Source organism: Loxodonta africana, chromosome 21 (assembly GCF_030014295.1).
Source record: "Loxodonta africana isolate mLoxAfr1 chromosome 21, mLoxAfr1.hap2, whole genome shotgun sequence".
Classification (NCBI taxonomy): domain Eukaryota; kingdom Metazoa; phylum Chordata; class Mammalia; order Proboscidea; family Elephantidae; genus Loxodonta; species Loxodonta africana.
Window position 1 is genome coordinate 50,711,515 of NC_087362.1, and position 21,104 is coordinate 50,732,618.

At 38.3% G+C, this 21,104-nt stretch overlaps 1 protein-coding gene across 3 annotated transcripts in view; it reads left to right on the forward strand.

Annotated features, from left to right (window-relative positions):
* The window catches only part of NAE1 (NEDD8 activating enzyme E1 subunit 1), a 35,646-nt gene that overhangs the window by 12,677 nt on the left and 1,865 nt on the right, over positions 1-21,104 (forward strand). For 2 of the 3 annotated variants that reach the window (XM_064273941.1, XM_064273943.1), the window contains 13 exons: positions 2,207-2,316; positions 3,160-3,222; positions 3,340-3,399; positions 3,801-3,864; positions 4,155-4,246; positions 5,954-6,013; positions 6,111-6,244; positions 7,700-7,775; positions 8,058-8,097; positions 9,603-9,689; positions 13,355-13,447; positions 19,816-19,930; positions 20,016-20,065. In XM_064273941.1, the coding sequence (XP_064130011.1) occupies positions 2,207-2,316; positions 3,160-3,222; positions 3,340-3,399; positions 3,801-3,864; positions 4,155-4,246; positions 5,954-6,013; positions 6,111-6,244; positions 7,700-7,775; positions 8,058-8,097; positions 9,603-9,689; positions 13,355-13,447; positions 19,816-19,930; positions 20,016-20,065 (1,044 nt within the window). The remainder of the gene's footprint in view (positions 1-2,206; positions 2,317-3,159; positions 3,223-3,339; positions 3,400-3,800; positions 3,865-4,154; positions 4,247-5,953; positions 6,014-6,110; positions 6,245-7,699; positions 7,776-8,057; positions 8,098-9,602; positions 9,690-13,354; positions 13,448-19,815; positions 19,931-20,015; positions 20,066-21,104) is intronic. The other variant, XM_003417129.4, reaches the window with a different exon arrangement.

Consider the following 21,104-nt stretch of genomic DNA (forward strand, 5'->3'; position numbering starts at 1 on the left):
TCACAAAATTTTCTTTCAATACTCACGGAGTACTCTTATTTAGTCTAGAACATGTTTTCATTGTGTACCAAGTACGGGCCAGGCAGTTTACTAGTACAGTGATAGCCATTGGCATTGGTAGCATCACTGAGGAGGAGTATCTGTGTGGGCAGTTAGGGAGTGGTTAGAGGATAAGCTTCTGGTAGGAGGTGGTGGGCCACTGAAGAGTTATAAGTGGGAGAGTAACAGGGTGAAAGTTTTATTTTAAATGAGTCACCCTGGAAGCTGAATATGGATGGGTTTAAAGAGGTAAAGTTCGGAGGCAGGGGTTGCTGTTAGAAGATTTCTGGTGGTCTAGGTGAGAGAGGGAGCCCTGGTGGCACAGCAGTTAAGAGCTCCGCTGCTAACCAAGAGGTCGGCAGTTTGAATCCACCAGCTGCTCCTTGGAAACCCTATGGGGGCAGTTTTACCCTTTTTTTTTTTTATTGGGTAGCTATGAGTTGGAATTGACTCAACAGCAGTGGATTTGGTTTGGTTTGGTTAGGTGAGGGAGAGAGTGAGAGCTCCTGATTTAGGATAGATTTCAGGGATAGGGATGAAGGGGTAGATAATAATGAAGGTTAACATTGCTAGCTGTGTGTCTGCCTTTATGTAGTTTATTTCATTTAATCTTTATAAAAACCCTTATAAGGGAGGTGCTATGATATCTGCTGAGGATACTGAGGCATAGAGAGATTGAGTTACTTACCTAAGGTTACACATCTAGCAAGTGACAGAACTGGTTGTATCTCTAATCAGTGCAATTATATATTTTCTTGTACTCCACTTTGTGGAGAGATCAGGACATGGTGAGTGATTGATGTTGAGGCCAAGGAAGCGAGAAGTGAAGGATGACCATTAGGTTTCTAGGCAGGTGTCTAGGTAGATGGTGATACTGTCTACTGAGGACCACAGGAGGAAGGGTAAGTTGTTAGGTGCTATCCATACTTATATTTTATTGATGTTTTATCTTTTCTAATTATAATTACAAGGAGATTCTGCTCTAAATGAATCTTGGCTTTACTTATATTAAAACTATAGTCTGCTTAAAATTTTTGCAATTTACTGTATAGTAAGATTTGGTATGGATTACCCAAAAGCAAGGTAAGCACGTGCTTAGGGCATCAACAGAACAGGGGCACCAGCTGTCCAAAGCAGAGGCCCATAGATGCCAAGCAGACAGGACACAAGAAAAAGCAAGCTCACAGCATTGATTCATTGATTATTATATCTGGAAGTAGATACTGTTTGGTAGCTTGTGACAAAATCATTGAAGAACTTCTAAAAGCAAAGAGTAGAAATATTTTTAATTATAACACGTTAGAGATGAAAGATTTATCTAAAAATAAAATTGTAGTTTTTCTGATCATTAAATTTTCTTCTATGACATCTTTTCGTTTGCTCATTTATAATTATAGCATTTATTATAAAAAACAAGCATCAAAATTGAAGCAAGAGCCGTTTAGAGCAAAATTGGTGAAAGTCAGTTTTTTGTTGTGGAAGATCAAGAGAATTTTACATTGATTGTTGAAACAGCTAGGTTCACTGACTTGTTTTCTTTGTTGTAGAATATGGGGAATATTCTTTTTGTAGAAAATCTGATTTATAAGTGGCATAGTGGTTAAGTGCTACAGCTGCTAACCAAAGGGTTGGCGGTTCGAATCCACCAGGCGCTCCTTGGAAACTCTATGGGGCAGTCCTACTCCGTCCTATAGGGTTGCTATGAGTTGGAATCGACTCGAGGGCACGGGGACTGGTAAAAGATCTTAGTATCCCGTGTCCACTAAAAATTTTATAATCCAGTTCATCACATTCTGCTAAGATGGCATAGGCAACTTTTGTACTCAGTCGCTAATATTACAGTTGCATTTAAAAAGAAGTTACATCGTGGATAGCTAAGACATACAATCACACATGTATACATGCATATGTCTAACTCTCATGCCTCTTTTGAATGTGCAAGTAAGCAGAGGCAGGGACCCCACAGATGATCAGTGTTTAGGGCCCTCATGTGCCTTAATCCAGCCCTGAATAAAATTATACCTCAGTAACACACTGAAAAAAATCTGTAGGTCCTATGTCCACTTAAAACTTATAGAAGGAAATTTCCTAAGTTCCTATAATGAAGTGTATTGCCAGTAGTATCGCTGAAGAGTAAGTTTACCTTTTGAAATTTTCTGTTTCTCAGTAATAGAATCTCACCCGGATAATGCACTAGAGGATCTTCGACTGGATAAACCATTTCCTGAGTTGAGAGAACACTTTCAGTCTTATGATTTGGATAATATGGACAAAAAGGTTGGTAGTCTCCATCTTACAGACTTAAAACGTTCTTTTTAGCCTAACGTTTTTGAATTACACAAGAGTGAGAAAATACTATAAACCTCCATGTACCTGTCATCCAGATTACACTATAATGGCATTTTAGCTTATTTGTGTCAAATAAATCTGTTTTCCCCAAAAATTTGAAAACTTTTTTATTGAAGAAAAATACATTAAATGAACATACCTGTGTTTAGGTCAAGAAACTAACACAAACGTTAACAGGTCTCAGAAGCCCTCTTCATGCCCTTGCCTAAACAAATAGATGTCCTTTCAAAAATAGTTTGAATTTGGGATGGATCTTTGTTGGAACTGATTTCTCTTGAAATTTATTTTCAGTGCTTTAGAACTTCCAAGGCAACTTTGCATATTTCATTATAGAAATGATATTTATAATAATCAAACTATATGATTTGAGGAGTATGTATATATTTTTCATGTACATATTAATTAAGACACAGATGTTTGTTTGGTTCATCAGAAGACACAGAAGATTCTCTTTCTTAGTCTGGTATTGGTATCTGAAATCAACACATTTGAGCTAAATTTTTGGGTGACATCCTGAGACTGTTTTCTTGTTGGTAGAATGGGGACAATCATAGTACAAACCTGACATATCAGGATTACATTGGATACTACGTGTAAAATAATTTATAAAGCAGTTTGTATTAACCTCATTCATTTTCTTCCATTCATTATTCTGTATATAGCAGGAGATGGTTAGTAAATAATGTTGAATTTGTTGAAAATGAGATGTTGTAGTAAAGAATTAATGTTAACTAATACTGACATTTTCTTTGATTTGTCTCTTATTTTTAGGATCACAGCCACACTCCATGGATTGTGATCATCGCTAAATATTTAGCACGGTGGTATAGTGAGGTATGTCTTTTTAGTTTTTTTTAGAGACATTCCATAGGTGACTGTATTTTTAATTTATTATAAAGGATTTCATTGGATGGGGGCAGGAGATTAATTTTTTTCTTTGTGGAGTTATAGGGCAGAAAAAACCCGTTGCTGTCAAGTGGACTCCAACTCATAGTGACCCTACAGAACAGGGTAGAAGTGCCTCATAGGACTTCCAGGGAGTGGCTGGCGGATTCAAACTGCCGACCTTTTGGTTAACAGCCAAACGATTAACGACTGTGCTACCAGGGCTCCTATAGGGCAAAAGGGTGCTTTTAAATTAAAATGTAATAGTTCCTCTTTTGACACTGATTTTTTTTTTTAATTAACAAAATAAAATTTGAATAAATATTATTCTAAAACCGGCAGTGGGTAACAAATGAGAAATGGCCTGCAGTTTGTGTTTTCTATCAAGTGAGCTTCTTGATATCACTGAAGTGTATATTTGATGATGAAAATCTCATGTGGCTGGGGAAATGGGGAAGACGTTGAACTCTGAATTTCCATATTTTGAATTTTTGTAACTAGATTTTTAAATTTTTCAAATGATTTAGACAAATGGACGAATACCTAAAACATACAAAGAAAAAGAGGACTTCAGGGATTTGATTAGACAAGGTAAGAGTGTGGATGTGATTAAATGTTGTATAAAGTTTGAAAAGCAAACTTGGATTTTTTGGTTAATACCTGTGTCAGATGATGCAGTCATGAGTTTTTCTTTGCCTTGGGGAGGTTAAGGAGCCATTTATTGTATAGTTTTGAGAATGGCTAACGAGAAGCCATATTTCTTCATAAGATTCGGTATTCTGATTGTTCCTTCAGAATCTGACTAGGTTATTTCCATAATACTTGGGGAAGAGGAAGAGTGAGAAGGGCTTTTGTTTGCTAACTAATTTCTTTTTCAACAGGAATTCTAAAAAATGAAAATGGGGCCCCAGAAGATGAAGAGAATTTTGAGGAAGCTATTAAAAATGTGAACACAGCACTAAATACAACTCAGGTATTAGTTGCTGAGGTCTTTCATATAAGATGTTTTCTTACATGTGAAATAGTTGATTATAAAGATATAACAGTATTTTTTAATTGTATAGCTGGTTAGAAGTAAATTTTTATAATACATATTGAATCTTGTTTTAGTACAATTCTGTGTTGTTAAAATGGATGCCAGTGCTTCAGTGATTCAATGATTTATATAAATTTTTTATTTGAAGTACATGATTTGAGACTTGTAACAGTTTGGAGGTAGGAGTTACATAAAGTGATATTTTTGCTGGCCCAAAATAGTGTTGCTTGAACAGTTAAATCTTCTTACCCTGCATTCGCTTTTGATAGTAACTACTTGAATATAATGGAACATGAGGATAACTCAGCTTATATACCCTTTGTTTTGTTTTGTTGGTGTAATCTGGCCAGTGAGGTTTTTGAGGAGCTTTGCAATAACAATACCTGGTAGTTTAAGTTAGAATTTTCTTATAATTAAAAAAAAGCAAAAATACTGCCTTTCAAGATAAGAAAGCACTTTAAGCTATTCTTAGAAAAAATTTGGAGACAATGAGATGGTGTTGCTTATTGAGGCACTGATTGGAGTAGTGATTTAAAGTATGTGTATAGTTAACCAAAACTCATCGAATTATACATTTCAGTTCTTTGCAGTTCACTGAATATAAAATTTACCCCAATTAAAACAAACAATTAAGGTTTTAGTGGTTGGAGACAGTAAACTGTGTAAACAGATACATGCACTAGGGAGAGATTAGTGCTCTGACCAAACTTAGAACAGACTAAAGGGGGTCTGGGATTGGGAGGCACTTTTAGATGGGAGGCCAGGAAAAGACTCTAAAGAGATGGGTTTAAGCAGAAACCTGCGTGAAGCGACGTGCAAAGGGCTGGGAGAAGAACTTTGCAAGCTAAGGAAGCATATATGCAAAGAAGTGCTGAAGTGGGATCAAGTTTGGCATTTGTTCAAGGAGCAGTAGGAAAGCCAGTGTGATTGGAATGAAGGGAACAAAGGGGACAGTCGTGGGAAGGATTTGAGTCTGGAGGGACACACCAGGGCTAGATCATAATAGGCCTTGTAGGCTATTGGAGCATTTTGAGCAGGGCCGTAGAGTGACCTGACTTATGTTTCTAAAAGATCATTCTGGCTGTTTTGAGAATCGACTGACTGTAGGGGATTAGGGGTGGCATCAGAGAGACCAGTAAGGAGGTTCCCAATGAGAAATTTCTTTTCTCCACAAATCAGCAGAATTGAAACCTATAATTTCTAGAGTTTTTATTAATTTATCATGCTCTTGCTAACAGTAAAAGCACTTAATTTAGCTATCCAGCTTTGTCAGAGTGGCAGTTTCAAGATATAAGGATTTCAGGTTTTTGACAAGATAGAAAAACATGAAAGACTAGAAATCTAGCCTGGTACTAATGTCTGTAGTCTTGTTATATCGTCCAGTGTAACCACATAAAAAAAGATTTTCTTTGGACCCTTGCTGACTCTTAAGATGTAATACGTCAACCTTTAATGATAACAACATGGGCAGGAGAGGATTTTCATCCTCTCATTCCCAGTCAGATCTCCATGTGACTCTAAGTAAAAGTCTAAATAAATCTGAAGTTTGTATTTGATTATAATTTGAGAATTCAAATAACTTGTTGGAAGAAATAGCTTTGAAAACAAAGTGGGAAATTTCTTAGTAGATGTCTTATGTTTTAGATTCCAAGCAGTATTGAAGATATATTTAATGATGATCGCTGCGTAAATATCACCAAACAGGTAACCAAAGAAAACAAAAAGATAAAAATAATGCTGCCAAAACCTTTGGGTCAAATTAAAATGCTACTTACTTCCATTTTTTTCCTTATTCTTTTAGACACCATCGTTTTGGATTTTAGCTCGTGCTTTAAAGGAATTTGTGGCCAAGGAGGGCCAAGGAAATTTACCTGTTCGAGGCACAATTCCTGATATGATTGCAGATTCAGGCAAATATATAAAACTGCAAAATGTGTAAGTCACTATTTTCAAACCATGTAACAGACAAATTAGTCTGTTTATATTAGAGATAAGCATTTTATCAGTGGGGAAAATTACATCTATCAGAAATCAAATGAAAGCCTACTCTAACCTTGTTGTTTTAAAAATAAGCTAAAGGACTTAGGGGCCAGATTTTCTCTTTTATATCTCATGATAAAACCTAACATTTCAGCATTTACTGTGTGTTAAGGATTATTCTTTGTATTAACTGATGTCTGTAACAGCTTTGTAAGAGAGAGACTGTTGTTCCACCATTTTAGAGATGGGGAAACTAAGGCATAGAAAGGTGACTTACTTTGGTTTAGACAGTGGTAAATGGCAGAACCAGGCTATAAACTCCAGCAAATCCACCTCCAGAGCCCATGCACTTAGCCACATGCTATACTGTCTCTTATCTGTGACTTAAAACTTTGAACTCTTTAGTTTTGATGAATTTTTTTATCACGAATGTTTCATAACTTGAAGAATCCCTGACTGCTGGAGACACCTATCCAGGCATCACTAGCCTGAACCCAGATAGGGATAGGGATGGATCTCCATGGATATGATTTTGCGTGTAGTTTTCAGGCATGGTGCTGATGAGTCCAGGGCCACTGGCTTGGTTTCCTCAAGGGCCAGATAATGTCACAGAGGAGATCTCTGTTCCCCAGACAGGTTGCATTACTCATCTTAGTCAGTGTCTACCAAATTTTTGTTTGTTGTCTTAGCCTAAGGGCTCAATTACTTAACACTTGGGAAAGGTTAATTGTGAAGAGAAAGAAGCATAACCTTCCGTAGGAGACTGTCAGCTTAAACACTGATCATCTTTAGAGGGTGACAATGTGAACAGACTTAAAAGTTTCAAATGAATTTGTAGGTGACAGTTGTGTCTTTGACTTAAAGGAGACAAACCATGCTCTGAGTGAGCACAGTTCTCAGGTCCTCTGTTCTATAGGATGCCAGCTTTTAAGTTGGGTGCTGTTGATTACCATGTTTTTACACAAATAACGTGCATGTTCTACATTTGTGTGCCAACTGTGCCCTGTCCCCGTGAGGTATTTTTGTAAGTGCGCTTTGCTGATTTTTTTTTTTTTACAGCAACATGTTAAAAAAAAATTGGCATGGGGGCACTTATGAAAATACTTTGTGGAGCGAGGGCGTGGTTGGCAAACAGACATAGAAGGCGCAAGTTATTGTATAAAAACATGGTACAGCAAGTGCCTAGGGTGTTAGTGAGCTCTAAGAGTCCATCACCAGCTCTGGAAAGACCCCCAAACACTAATGGATTCTGCTGGCAGCATCTCATTGGCATCTTCCCATTTCATATGTTCCCAGACCAGTACTTTTTCATGAAAAGGAAGGTAATCTTTTGTTTGCTTCATGGTGATAATTTAAATTTTGTCAATTTGAAAATTTATTAATAATAGCTTTTTTGTTGTTCTTCTCCAGTTACCGTGAAAAAGCAAAGAGAGATGCTGCTGCTGTGGGTAATCACGTTGCCAAACTGCTGCAGTCCATAGGCCAGGTAAGCTGCTGGGCACTGTACCTTTGTGGTGCAGCTCCATAAAGGGCTGTACTACAGCCAGGAAGTAGAGAGAGAGTTGTGGCACTGGCTCAGTGCTTCTTTCGAGGGAACACTCCCTGACCTCCCTAGTGAGAAAAGCCCGTTATTAGGAAACAAGATCTTTTTAAAGTGCTCTTCCAGCGTTTTGAGAGAGCACCCCATCTTGCAGCGAGTTGACTTTGTGCTGCACCCTCTGTTAATCTCTTTTATACTGGAGCAAAACCTGTATTTATCTCTTTACAGGCACCAGAGTCCATTTCAGAGAAAGAATTAAAGTTACTCTGTAAGTCCCCTTGAATTAATTTTCGTACTTTATTTGATAAAAATGTGCCATAGGGAATGTTCCCAGCAACTTTAAGTGGTTGAAATTTAAAATTTTCCATGATCTCAGTGGTATACCATACTGTACTGTACCCGTTGCTGTTGAGTTGATTCTGTAGATATATTTAATTACTGCATAAGCTTTTTTAATAAATGGAGAGGGTATTTTATGACTAGATCAGAGGTAGAGAATATCTATTTATGGCAGTACTAAAAGGACATTAGGGTCAGTTCATTGAACATTGAATTGTCATTAATACAGAATTACTTTCAGCTTATTAATTTTAGGTAATTTGGGAAAGTTTTATCCGAAGATTTTGGGTGTAATCTTGAATCACATGTACATAGATTGTACTGGCTTAAATATTCCTTTTAATCTGTGTCACATGACTTTAATGGAATTAAGAATTTTGCCATCTAGTTTCAGGGTTGCTAGGTTCCTGGGGTCTTCTTTTTATTTAATTCCCATAAATGTGTATGTAACAAAACATTTGCCTTTTCACCATTCTTCACTTGTGTGATTTAGTGACATTGGTTCATTGTGTTGTGCAACTGTCTTCATTGTTAGTTTCCATATTTTTCCATCACCCTTAGTAGAAGCTTTCCTGGAGGTTTTCTTGATACGTCCTCGGTAGGCCAAAAACATTTTCTTTAAGGGTCAGTTTTAGAATGATATAACATTTATTTTACATGACTTCTGAAGGTTTTTCTCTGTAGCTACTGTCCCTAGTTTCTACAGAAGTCCATATTTACCCTGGTCCCTATCCCTAAAGTAGATTTATCCAGCTTTTCCATTTCATGACTCTTCCAGAATGCTTGTTGAGGCTTAGCTTTAATATTTTGTTCCGTGACTAATCTTGCACCTTGTTTCTGCGTTAATGTTTGTTCTACTAGATTACACAATCCCAGATTAAAGGCTGGATATTGAATAAATGAGGGTTTATTATTCTGTTCTCTCTACTTCAGGGTATGTTTGAAAATTTCCGTAGTAGAAGTTAAAAAAAAAAAAGGACAACCAAAATCCTTATGTATACCAACAGCACAATATATACCACTAACTCCTTTAGGACTAATTATCCATAATAATAATAATAATAATGAAAGCTACTATTTATTGAGTCATGTCAGGCATTGTGCTAGGCACAGTCATCACATTTGATCCATGGAACAACTTTCAAAGGCAAATGGTATTATCCCCAATTTATAAATGAGAAAACTGAGGCTGAGAGAGGTGCCATCACCTGCTTACTCAGTCTCGAACTGATTGTAGTGTTAAGGGTATGAATTTAAGATGATTTGTGTTTTAGTGCTTTCTCTGCTAACCATTAGAGCCAGATAGAAGACATATCATCACATACCCATGTCTGAAGAGTATGTACAGGATTTCCTGTTCTTAAAGTGACCTGTGATTCAGAATATTCATGTGTTATAGTCATTTACTTCCGTTATGTTTTTCTTATGTTTAAGGCAGTAATTCTGCATTTCTTCGAGTGGTAAGATGTCGCTCCTTAGCTGAAGAATATGGTTTGGATACACTTAACAAGGATGAAATTAGTAAGTGTAGTAACCTTCTGCTGCCAGGTTATTAATTTTAATTAGTTTTAAAGATATCGCTATTTTATGTACAATAATATTGAGTGTATAAAGGATAATGTAAATACCTTGGAAACTATCGGGCAGTTCTGCTCTGTCCTTTAGGGTCACTATTAGTCGGAATCGACTCGGCGGCAGTGGGTTTAAACCTATCCAAGTAATTATTTCAAAATATAAAGCTTAATACATACATAAAATCCTATCCTATAGGAAGACTTAACATAGTAAAAATGTCTATTCTACCAAAAGCCATCTATACATACAATGCACTTCTGATCCAAATTCCAATGTCATTTTTTAATGTGATGGAGAAACAAATCACCAACTTCATATGGAAGGGAAAGAAGCCTCAGATAAGTAAAGCATTACTGAAAAAGAAGAAGAAAGTGGGAGGCCTCACTCTGCCTGATTTCAGAACCTATTATACAGCCACAGTAGTCAAAACAGCCTGGTACTGGTAAAACAACAGGCACATAGACCAATGGAACAGAATTGAGAACCCAGATATAAATCCATCCATATATGAGCAGCTGATATTTGACAAAGGCCCAGTGTCAGTTAATTGGGGAAAAGATAAGTCTTTTTAACAAATGGTGCTGGCATAACTGGATATCCATTTGCAAAAAAATGAAACAGGACCCATACCTCACGCCATGCACAAAAACTAACTCCAAGTGGATCAAAGACCTAAACACAAAGACTAAAACGATAAAGATCATGGAAGAAAAAATAGGGACAACGTTAGGAGCCCTAATACAAGGCATAAACAGAATACAAAACATTACCAAAAATGACGAAGAGAAACCAGATAACTGGGAGCTCCTAAACATCAAACACCTATGCTCATCTAAAGACTTCACCAAAAGGGTAAAAAGACCACCTACAGACTGGGAAAGAATTTTCAGCTATGACATCTCCGACCAGCGCCTGATCTGTAAAATCTATATGATTCTGTCAAAACTCAACCACAAAAAGACAAACAACCCAATCAAGAAGTGGGCAAAGGATATGAACACACACTTCACTAAAGAAGATACTCAGGCAGCTAACAGATACATGAGAAAATGCTCTCGATCATTAGCCATTAAAAAAAAAAAATAGAGAAATGCAAATTAAAACTACGATGAGGTTCCATCTCACTCCAACAAGGCTGGTATTAATCCAAAAAACACAAAATAATAAATGCTGGAGAGGCTGCGGAGAGATTGGAACTATCATACACTGCTGGTGGGAATGTAAAATGGTAGAACCACTTTGGAAATCTATCTGGCATTATCTTAAACAGTTAGAAATAGAACTACCATACAACCCGGAAATCCCACTCCTCGGAATATACCCTAGAGAAATAAGAGCCTTCACACGAACAGATATATGCACACCCATGTTTATTGCAGCTCTGTTTACAATAGCAAAAAGCTGGAAGCAACCAGGGTGTCCATCAATGGATGAATGGTTAAATAAATTGTGGTATATTCAGACAATGGAATACTACGCATCGATAAAGAACAGTGACGAATCTGTGAAACATTTCGTAACATGGAGGAACCTGGAAGGCATTATGCTGAGTGAAATTAGTCAGAGGCAAAAGGACAAATATTGTATAAGACCACTATTATAAGATCTTGAGAAATAGTATAAACTGAGAAGAACACATACTTTTGTGGCTATGAGGGGGGAGGGAGGGAGGGTGGGAGAGGGTTTTTTACTGATTAGTTAGTAGCTAAGAACTGCTTTAGGTGAAGGGAAGGACGATACTCAATACATGCAAGGTCAGCTCAACTGGACTGGACCAAAAGCAAAGAAGTTTCCAGGATAAACTGAATGCTTCAAAGGTCAGCGGAGCAAGGGTGGGGGTTTGGGGACCATGGTTTAAGGGGACTTCTAAGTCAATTGGCAAAATAATTCTATTATGAAAACATTCTGCATCCCACTTTGAAATGAGGCATCCGGGGTCTTAAATGCTAACAAGCGGCCATCTAAGATGCATCAATTGGTCTCAACCCACCTGGATCAAAGGAGAATGAAGAACACCAAGGTCACACGATAACTATGAGCCCAAGAGACAGAAAGGGCCACATGAACCAGAGACTTGCATCATCCTGAGACCAGAAGAACTAGTTGGTGCCGGCTACAACCGATGACTGCCCTGACAGGGAGCACAACAGAGAACCCCTGAGGGAGCAGGAGATCAGTGGGATGCAGACCCCAAATTCTCATAAAAAGACCAGACTTAATGGTCTGACTGAGACTAGAGGAATCCCAGCGGTCATGGTCCTCAAACCTTCTGTTGGCCCAGGACAGGAACCATTCCCGAAGACAACTCATCAGACATGGAAGGGAATGGACAGTGGGTAGGAGAGAGATGCTGATGAAGAGTGAGCTATTTGTATCAGGTGGACACTTGAGACTGTGTTGGCATCTCCTGTCTGGAGGGGGGATGGGAGGGTAGAGAGGGTTGGAAGCTGGCAAAATTGTCACGAAAGGAGAGACTGGAAGGGCTGATTCATTAGGGGGAGAGCAAGTGGGAGTATGGAGTAAGGTGTATATAAACTTATATGTGACAGACTGACTTGATTTGTAAACGTTCACTTGAAGCTCAATAAAAGTTAATAAAAAAAATAATTCTATTATGAAAACATTCTGCATCCCACTTTGAAATGAGGCATCTGGGGTCTTAAATGCTAAGAAGCGGCCATCTAAGATGCATCAATTGGTCTCAACCCACCTGGATCAAAGGAGAATGAAGAACACCAAGGTCACACGATAACTATGAGCCCAAGAGACAGAAAGGGCCACATGAACCAGAGACTTACATCATCCTGAGACCAGAAGAACTAGTTGCCTGGCCACAACCGATGACTGCCCTGAGAGGGAGCACAACAGAGAACCCCTGAGGGAGCAGGAGATCAGTGGGATGCAGACCCCAAATTCTCACAAAAGACCGTACTTGATGATCTGACTGAGACTAGAGGAATCCCGGCGGTCATGGTCCTCAAACCTTCTGTTGGCCCAGGACAGGAACCATTCCTGAAGACAACTCATCAGACATGGAAGGGACTGGACTGTGGGTAGGAGAGAGATGCTGATGAAGAGTGAGCTATTTGTATCAGGTGGACACTTGAGACTGTGTTGGCATCTCCTGTCTGGAGGGGGAATGGGAGGGTAGAGAGCGTTGGAAGCTGGCAAAATTGTCATGAAAGGAGAGACTGGAAGGGCTGACTCATTAGGAGGAGAGCAAGTGGGAGTATGGAGTAAGGTGTATATAAACTTATATGTGACAGACTGACTTGATTTGTAAAAGTTCACTTGAAGCTCAATAAAAATTAAAAAAAAAAATCCTATCCTATAAAATCACAGAGTTGGTTGTATGATATGTAGAAGAATTAAAGTCAGCATGTCACTACTTTAGCAGATATTATGTGAATATGGCTTAATAGCCATAAGACCACACGGTTTCATTTTAATGTATCTCTCCTTTATTTTACTGTTATTTACTGGTACAAAATTTTAAATTTTGTGGTAAAATGGTTTTGTATTCTTAAACTAGAATATATAGTAAATTGAAACCTTCATTGTTCATATGTTGTAAATTGCCCAAATTATACTGGATTTTTTTTTTCTTTCAGTTTCCAGCATGGACAATCCAGATAGCGAGATAGTATTGTACTTAATGTTACGGGCTGTTGATAGATTTCATAAGCAACATGGTAGATATCCAGGTAAGAGTAGCAGTTGAATTACCAAGTATAATAAAACCGTGAATGGTCACTTGAATTGAATTGAATCTTAAAATAGTTTCAGGGTGTTTATAATGGTGGCATTTGAATCGCATAAACTTTACACCTAGTTCATCCCAAAGAGGCACTGCCATTTGTTTTTATTTTGTTGTTTCCTTTGAAAAACATTTATTCTGCCATTTGTTTTTGTTCTTTTTTAAAATTTTATTAATTTTGTTGTTGAGAATATACACAGCAAAACACACACCAATGCAACAGTTTGTACATGTACAGTTCAGTGACATTGATTACATTCTTCAAGTTGTGCAACCATTCGCACCGTCCTTTTCTAGCCATTTGCTTTTTATGTGTAAATATTTGTAAATAGAATTTGATTCTGAACTGTTATAGGGGAGCGTTGGTTAAATGTTTATACAAGAAATCTTTTTTTCCTGTTAGTTTCTATAGTTTACTTTTAAGACTCACACTGAGTTTAATTTAGTGGATTAGGAAAGCCACAAGAAGTATGCCATTGACTTCTGAACTCAGAACCCTGAAGGTGTAGGGATTTCATTGCTCAGTATCTATTTTTTGTTACCTGCAAATGTAGGAATTGGGGAACTGGCATAATCTCAGAAATCTGTAGTTGCCTAGAATATTTTTATTCTTGACAGTATTTTTAATTGTGCAGAATTATTACTGTGCTGAAGGCCTTGGTGAAAAACAAGGCTCTGGGAATTGACAGAATACCAATTGAGATGTTTTAGCAGTTGGATATAGCACTGGAAGTACTTGTCTATGCCAAGAAATTTGGAAGACAGCTACCTGGCCAACTGACTGGAAGAGATCCATATTTATGCCTATTCCCAAGAAAGGTGGTCCAACCAAATGTGGAAGTTATCAAACAATACCATTAATATCACATGTAAGCAAAATTTAGCTGAAGATCATTCAAAAGCAGCTGCAGCAGTGTATTGACAGGGAACTGCCAGAACTTCAAGCTGGGTTTAGAAGAGGATATGGAACCAGGGATATCATTGCTAATGTCAGATGGATCCTGCTGAAAGCAGAGAATACCAGAGAGATGTTTACCTGTGTTTTATTGACTATGCAGAGGCATTCGACTGTGTGTATCATAACAAATTATGGATAACATTGGAGAGAATGGAAATTCCAGAACACTTAATTGTGCTCATGAGAAATCTGTACGTGGATGAAGAGGTAATCGTTCGAACCAAACAAGGGGATATTGTGTGGTTTAAAATCAGGAAAGGTATGCATCAGGGTTGTATCCTTTCACCATACCTATTCAATCTGTGGAAACCCTTGTGGCATAGTGGTTAAGTGTTATGGCTGCTAACCAAAGGGTCGGCAGTTCGAATCCTCCAGGTGCTCCTTGGAAACTATGGGGCAGTTCTACTCTGTCCTATAGGGTCGCTATGAGTCGGAATTGACTTGACGGCACTGGGTTTGGTTTTTTAGTTTTATTCAATCTGTATGCCGAGTAAATAATCTGAGAAGCTGGACTATATGAAGAAGAATGGGGCATCAGGATTGGAGGAAGACTCATTAACAACCTGCATTATGCAGATAACACAGCCTTGCTTGCTGAAAGTGACGAGGACTTGAAGCATTTACTGATGAAGATCAGAGACCACAACCTTCGGTATGGATTGCATCTCAACATAAAGAAAACAAAAATCCTCACAACTGGACCAATAAGCAACATCATGATGAACGGAGAAAAGATTGAGGTTGTCAAGGATTTCATTTTACTTGGATCCACAATCAACACCCATGGAAACGGTAGTCAGGAAATAAAAGACACATTGCATTGGTCAAATCGGCTGCAAAATACCTCTTTAAAGTGTTGAAAAGCAAAGATGTCACCTTGAGGACTAAGGTGTGTCTGACCCAAGCCATGGTGTTTTCCATCGCCTCATATGCATGTGAAAGCTGGACAACGAATAAGGAAGATCAAAGAAGAATTGATGCTTTTGAATTGTGGTGTTGGCAAAGAATATCGAATATACAAAGGGCTGCCAAAAGAACAAAGAAATCTGTCTTGGAAGAAGTACAACCAGAATGCTCCTTAGAAGCAAGGATGGCGAGACTATGTCTTAAAAACTTTGGACACGTTATTAGAAGGGATCAGTCCATGGAGAAGGACATCATGCTTGGTAGAGGGTCAGTGACAAAGAGGAAGACCCTCAACAAGATAGATTGACAGTGGTTTCAACAATGGCCTCAAGCATAACAACAATTGTGAGGATGGTGCAGCCCTGGGCAGTGTTTCATTCTGTAGTGCATAGGTCACTATGAGTCAGAATCGACGGCATCTAACAACAGCAACAACACAATCTATGCATATCATAAAACCTGTTGCCCCAACTAATGTAGTATATGCCCCCAGAGCTTAATAAGCAAGCTTACCAGAAGAAGAAAAGGAATACACTCACTCCTCACTTATCAACATGGTTAGGTTCCAAACACCAACTCATGTGCAAAAATTGGCATTATGTAAAAATGGAGGATGACCACATCACATCGCAAACTGGAAGATGACTACATCATTACATAAATGCCACATTACCTCATTACAATAATTGCCAAACCATTGAGAGTGATGGTCCAACCAAGTTGACACATAGCCTTAACCATCACAGTGTTACTCTTGTCTCACACCTTGCGTTCCTTACTGCCAGATGTACATCGTTAATGCAAAAAGCAGTTGGATAGTAGGTTTTTTTTTACTATTGTAAATGCAAAATGTCAGATAACAAGATAGTTGAAAAGTAAGGAGTAGGTGTAAATGCCAAGTTTGTACTGCTATATTTGTGTTGATCAGAATTTTTTATTCCTGTTATTATTTAACATTCCACCCCAGAACTTACTGGTTTAAAACAACAGTTTATTATTTCACATAGTTTTGTGGATTGGCTGGATTCAGCTAGGCGATTCTTCACTCTGTATGTATGTGTGTGGAAAAATGGTGATAGGTCTGATGTGGTTGCATGGTACCTGGGGCTGGAGTCATTCTGAAGGTTTGATTAAGTTAGGCATCTAAAAAGACATTTTCACTCATGTCTGGCACCTTAGTCAGGATAGCTGGAACAGCTGGGGCCTGGTCAGGTTATCTCTCTCCATATGGCTAACTTGGGCTTCTTTTTAGTATGATAGTCTCAGGGCAGGCTTCTTATATGATGGCTGGCTTCCCCCAAAGTTAATTTTCCAAAAGATCCAGGTAGCAGGTAGACTTCTTTTGACCTAGCCTTAGAGGTCGCACAGCATCACTTCTGCTGTGTTTTATTTTGGTTTCATAGGACCAGCTCAGACTAAGAGTGGGAATGGACCCCATGAGGGCATGAGTACTGGGATGGAGGGTTCACTCGGGAGCTATCTTGGGGGACTAGCTACCATATAGAGCACAGGCTTTGGAGATAGACCTGGGTTCAGATCTAAGCTCTATCACTTTACTATCTCTGGGACCTTGAATAAGTCATTATTTCCCTCCAAGTCGTAGTTCCCTCTTTATGGAATGGTGATAATAGTATCTACTCCACTGGATTGTAGGGGGTAAATGTGTGATGTATGAAAATCACTTAGTATACTGCCTAACACCTTTTAAGTACTCAATAAAGGGTAAGTGTTACTGTGATGAAGAAGAGTAGTAATCATAGTGTTTAAACAAGAGGAATTTAAAAATATTAATGTTTGTAAAATATCTGAATGTTATATTTTTTTTCTTCAGTAGTAATAATAATAGCCTACCTTTGGAGACGTTATAGTTCAATCATTAAAACCATTTGTTCTGGAGCAAACTGCCTAGGCTTATATTCCAGTTATGCTATTTAATAACCAAGTAACTGAGGCAAGTAACTTAATCTGTCTGTGCTTCAGTTTTCTCATCTGAAAAATGAGATTAATCATGGTACCTACTTCACACACACACACACACACGGCGCTTCAAACAGTATCCAGCACCTATTAGTGCTCAGTAAATGTCCTCAGTATCATTTAATCTCCTGGGAATGGATAGTAAATGTGGCTAATTGCCTCCATGAACAACTGCCTCCTTCACCATGAGATCAGAAGAACTGGACGGTACCCTGCTACCGTTACTGAATATTTGATCAAAGATTCCCTAGAAGAAGCCTGATCGAAAGGGGGAAAATGCAGAACAGAATTTAAAATTCTCATGGACTCCAGACTTCTTGGAGCCATGGAGGGTGGCTAGATGAACCCCTGAAACTATCGTCCTGAGATAATCTTTAAACCTTAAACCGAAAATATCCCTTGACGTCTTTTTAAACCAAAACCAAAAAAAAAAAAACCAAACCCAGTGCCATCAAGTCAATTGCGACTCATAGCGACCATATAGGACAGAGTAGGACTGCCCCATAGACTTTCCAAGGATCTCCTGGTGGATTAGAACTGCTGACCCTTCGGTTAGCAGCCGTAGCACTTAACCACTATGCCACCAGCGTTTCCTCTTAAAACCAAGCAGTAGTTTAATGTATTAAAAAAAAAAAAAGTCTTCACTGTTTACAATAGCAAAAAGATGCAAACAACGAAAGTGCCCATCAATGGATGAATGGATAAACAAATTACTGTTTATTTTCACACTGGAATACTACACAATGATAAAGAACAATGATGAATCCATGAAACATCTCATAACATGGATGAATCTGGAAGGGATTATGCTGAGTGAAATTAGTCACAAAAGGACAAATATTGTATGAAACCACTATCATAAGAACTCAAGAAAGGTTTAAACTCAGAAGAAAACATTCTTTAATGGTTACCAGAGTGGAGAGGGAGGGAAAGGGGTGTTCACTAGATAGATAGTAGACAAGAATTATTTTAGGTGAAGGGAAGGTCGACATACAATACAGGGGAAGTCAGCACAACTGGACCAAACCAAAAGCTAAGAAGTTTCCTGAATACAACCAAACACTTCGAGGGACAGAGTAGCAGGCGTAGGGGTCTGGGGACCATGGTTTCAGGGGACAGCTAGGTCAATTGGCATAACAAAGTTTATTAAGAAAACGTTTTGCATCCCACTTTGATGAGTGATGTCTGGGGTTTTAAAAGCTAGCAAGCAGCCATCTAAAATGCATCAATTAGTCTCAACCTACCTGGAGCAAAGGAGAATGAACACCAAAGACAAAAGGAAAATATGAACCCAAGAGACAGAAAGGGCCACATAAACCAGAGACTCCATCAGCCTGAGACCAGAATAACTAGATGGTGCCCAGCTACCACCAGTGACTGCCCTGACAGGGAGCACAACAGAGAATACCTGATCGAGCCAGGAGAATAGTGGGGTGCAGAACTCAAATTCTAGTAGAAAGGCCAGACTTAATGGTCTGACTGAGACTGGAGGGACCCCAGAGGACATGGCTCCCGGACTCTCCGTTAGCCCAGAACTAAAACCATTCCCAAAGCCAACTCTTCAAAGATTAAACTAGACCACACAATATAAAATGATACTGGTGAGGAGTGCGCTTCTTAGCTCAAATAGACACAAGGCTATGTGGGCCGCTCTTGTCTGGAGGTGAGATGAGATGGCGGAGGGGGACAGGAGCTGGTTGAATGGACATGGGAAATACAGGGTGGAGAGGAGGAGTGTGCTGTCACATTATAGGGAGAGCAACTAGGGTCAAATAATAATGTGTGTGCAGGTTTCTGTATGAGAAACTGACTTGAAGTGTAAACTTTCACTTGAAACGCAATAAAAAAAAAGTTTTGAGCATTATGCTCTTTTAAGAGGTATCTATAAGGGATCAAATTGACAACAGCAACTTGAAAGATTAGATTGCAACTTCAGGGGCAGTGAGTTTATGTTAATGGGGGGAACAACTCAAAAGGAGGGTGAGAATGGTTGTACAACTTGAAGGATGTAATCACTGTTACTAAATTGTACATGTCGAATCTGTTAAGTTGGTATGTTTTGCTATATATATTCTCAGCAAGAACAACAACAAAAAGAAATGGATAGTAAAGACAGTTTTTATAAAAGGTATGAAATAGGACATTGCTTTCTCATGTATTCAGTTCTTCTATCAAATAATTATTGAGCACCAACTATGTGCCAGGTACTGTTTCAGGCACTGGTATGGAGCTATGAACAAAACAAATTTATTGAACTAGAATTTTTAGTGTTTCATTTGTTCTCTTTGATTGTTACAGTTTTCCAGTGTAACTGTTGGTCTTACTTTCCATTATGTTTACCCTTACTTCATTTTCACAACTTACTGTTTTGACTAGAATACCTGAAAGTGGATTAAAGGAGGTAGCCATTAATTTTGAATGACATATATATTTTAATGAAGATTTATTATATATATACTTTTTGTTTGTTTTAGGGGTATCTAACTATCAAGTTGAAGAAGATATAGGAAAGTTGAAGTCTTGTCTCACTGGGTTCCTTCAGGAATATGGATTATCTGTAATAGTGAAAGATGACTATGTTCATGAATTGTGAGTACTTACTAGGGCATGTAAGAGAGAATTCCCTTCCTGTTGTAAGACTAATCTAAATTCACGTCTCAATTTTTTCCTATAGTTGCCGATACGGAGCTGCTGAGCCACATACCATTGCTGCATTCTTGGGGGGTGAGTTCAATAGAAGAAAAGACTATGTCATCTGTTTCTATATAGCACAGTTACTAATTTAACATAAATTTTTGTTTTATTAGCTATTTTAGTTAGGGATGTTAGTGAAACATGATGTAAAGCTTAGATTATTTGAGTAGCTTCCATACTGGTCTCCCTGCCTTCCATCTCTCCCATCTTAAGGTCCATCTTAAAGTCATGAAGAGTCATTGATCTTTTTAAAGCAGAACTCTGATTATATCCCTCACTTAACTAACCCCCTACTCTGCCAATACACACACACAGACACAGACACAGGGACCTTAGCTTGACATTAAAGAATCTCTGTGTTCTGGTTCCACCCAGTTTTTCTGGCCTCAGTTTTATCACATTACTTACTTTCCCCCTAGACATGTCCTTTGATTTCCTGCTTCTGTATCTTTGCTCCTCTGGACCCATTTGTCCTAAATCTTCCTATTTTCTCCACATCTGAAACCTATTTGTTCTTCAAGACCCAATTACAAAAGTTACTTATCTCTTTTATAAACTCCCTTTATTTCCTTCCTTCACCCGACTTCCCTCAAGAAAGAAAAAAAAATACTCTTCCACCTATGACCTCCTGTAGTCTGAGTTATATACTGATAATATTTTCCTCTGAGATTATTAATATTTTGAAGGCAGGCCAGGTTTGATTAATATTCAGTGTTTAAAATATAAATGAATGATACAAACTTAACAAAACTATAGTCTAAGCAAACTCAAAACCTGATTCTGGATAATTTAAACTAAAACCGAGTTTCTTATGCCAAAATAGCAAAATAACCTTCCAAGTCACAGAAAAAGAAAATTGGTATTTATTCAGATTCAGTTCAGATGCTAAGAATAAACACAACTAGAGAGGTTGAACGGCCGATTAACCTGCCTGTCTAAACCAAAACCCATTGCTGTCGAGTTGATTCCGACCCACAGCAACCCTATAGGACAGAGTAGAACTGCTCCATAGGGTTTCCAAGGCTGTAATCTTTATGGGGGAACTCTGGTGGTGTAGTGGTTGAGATCT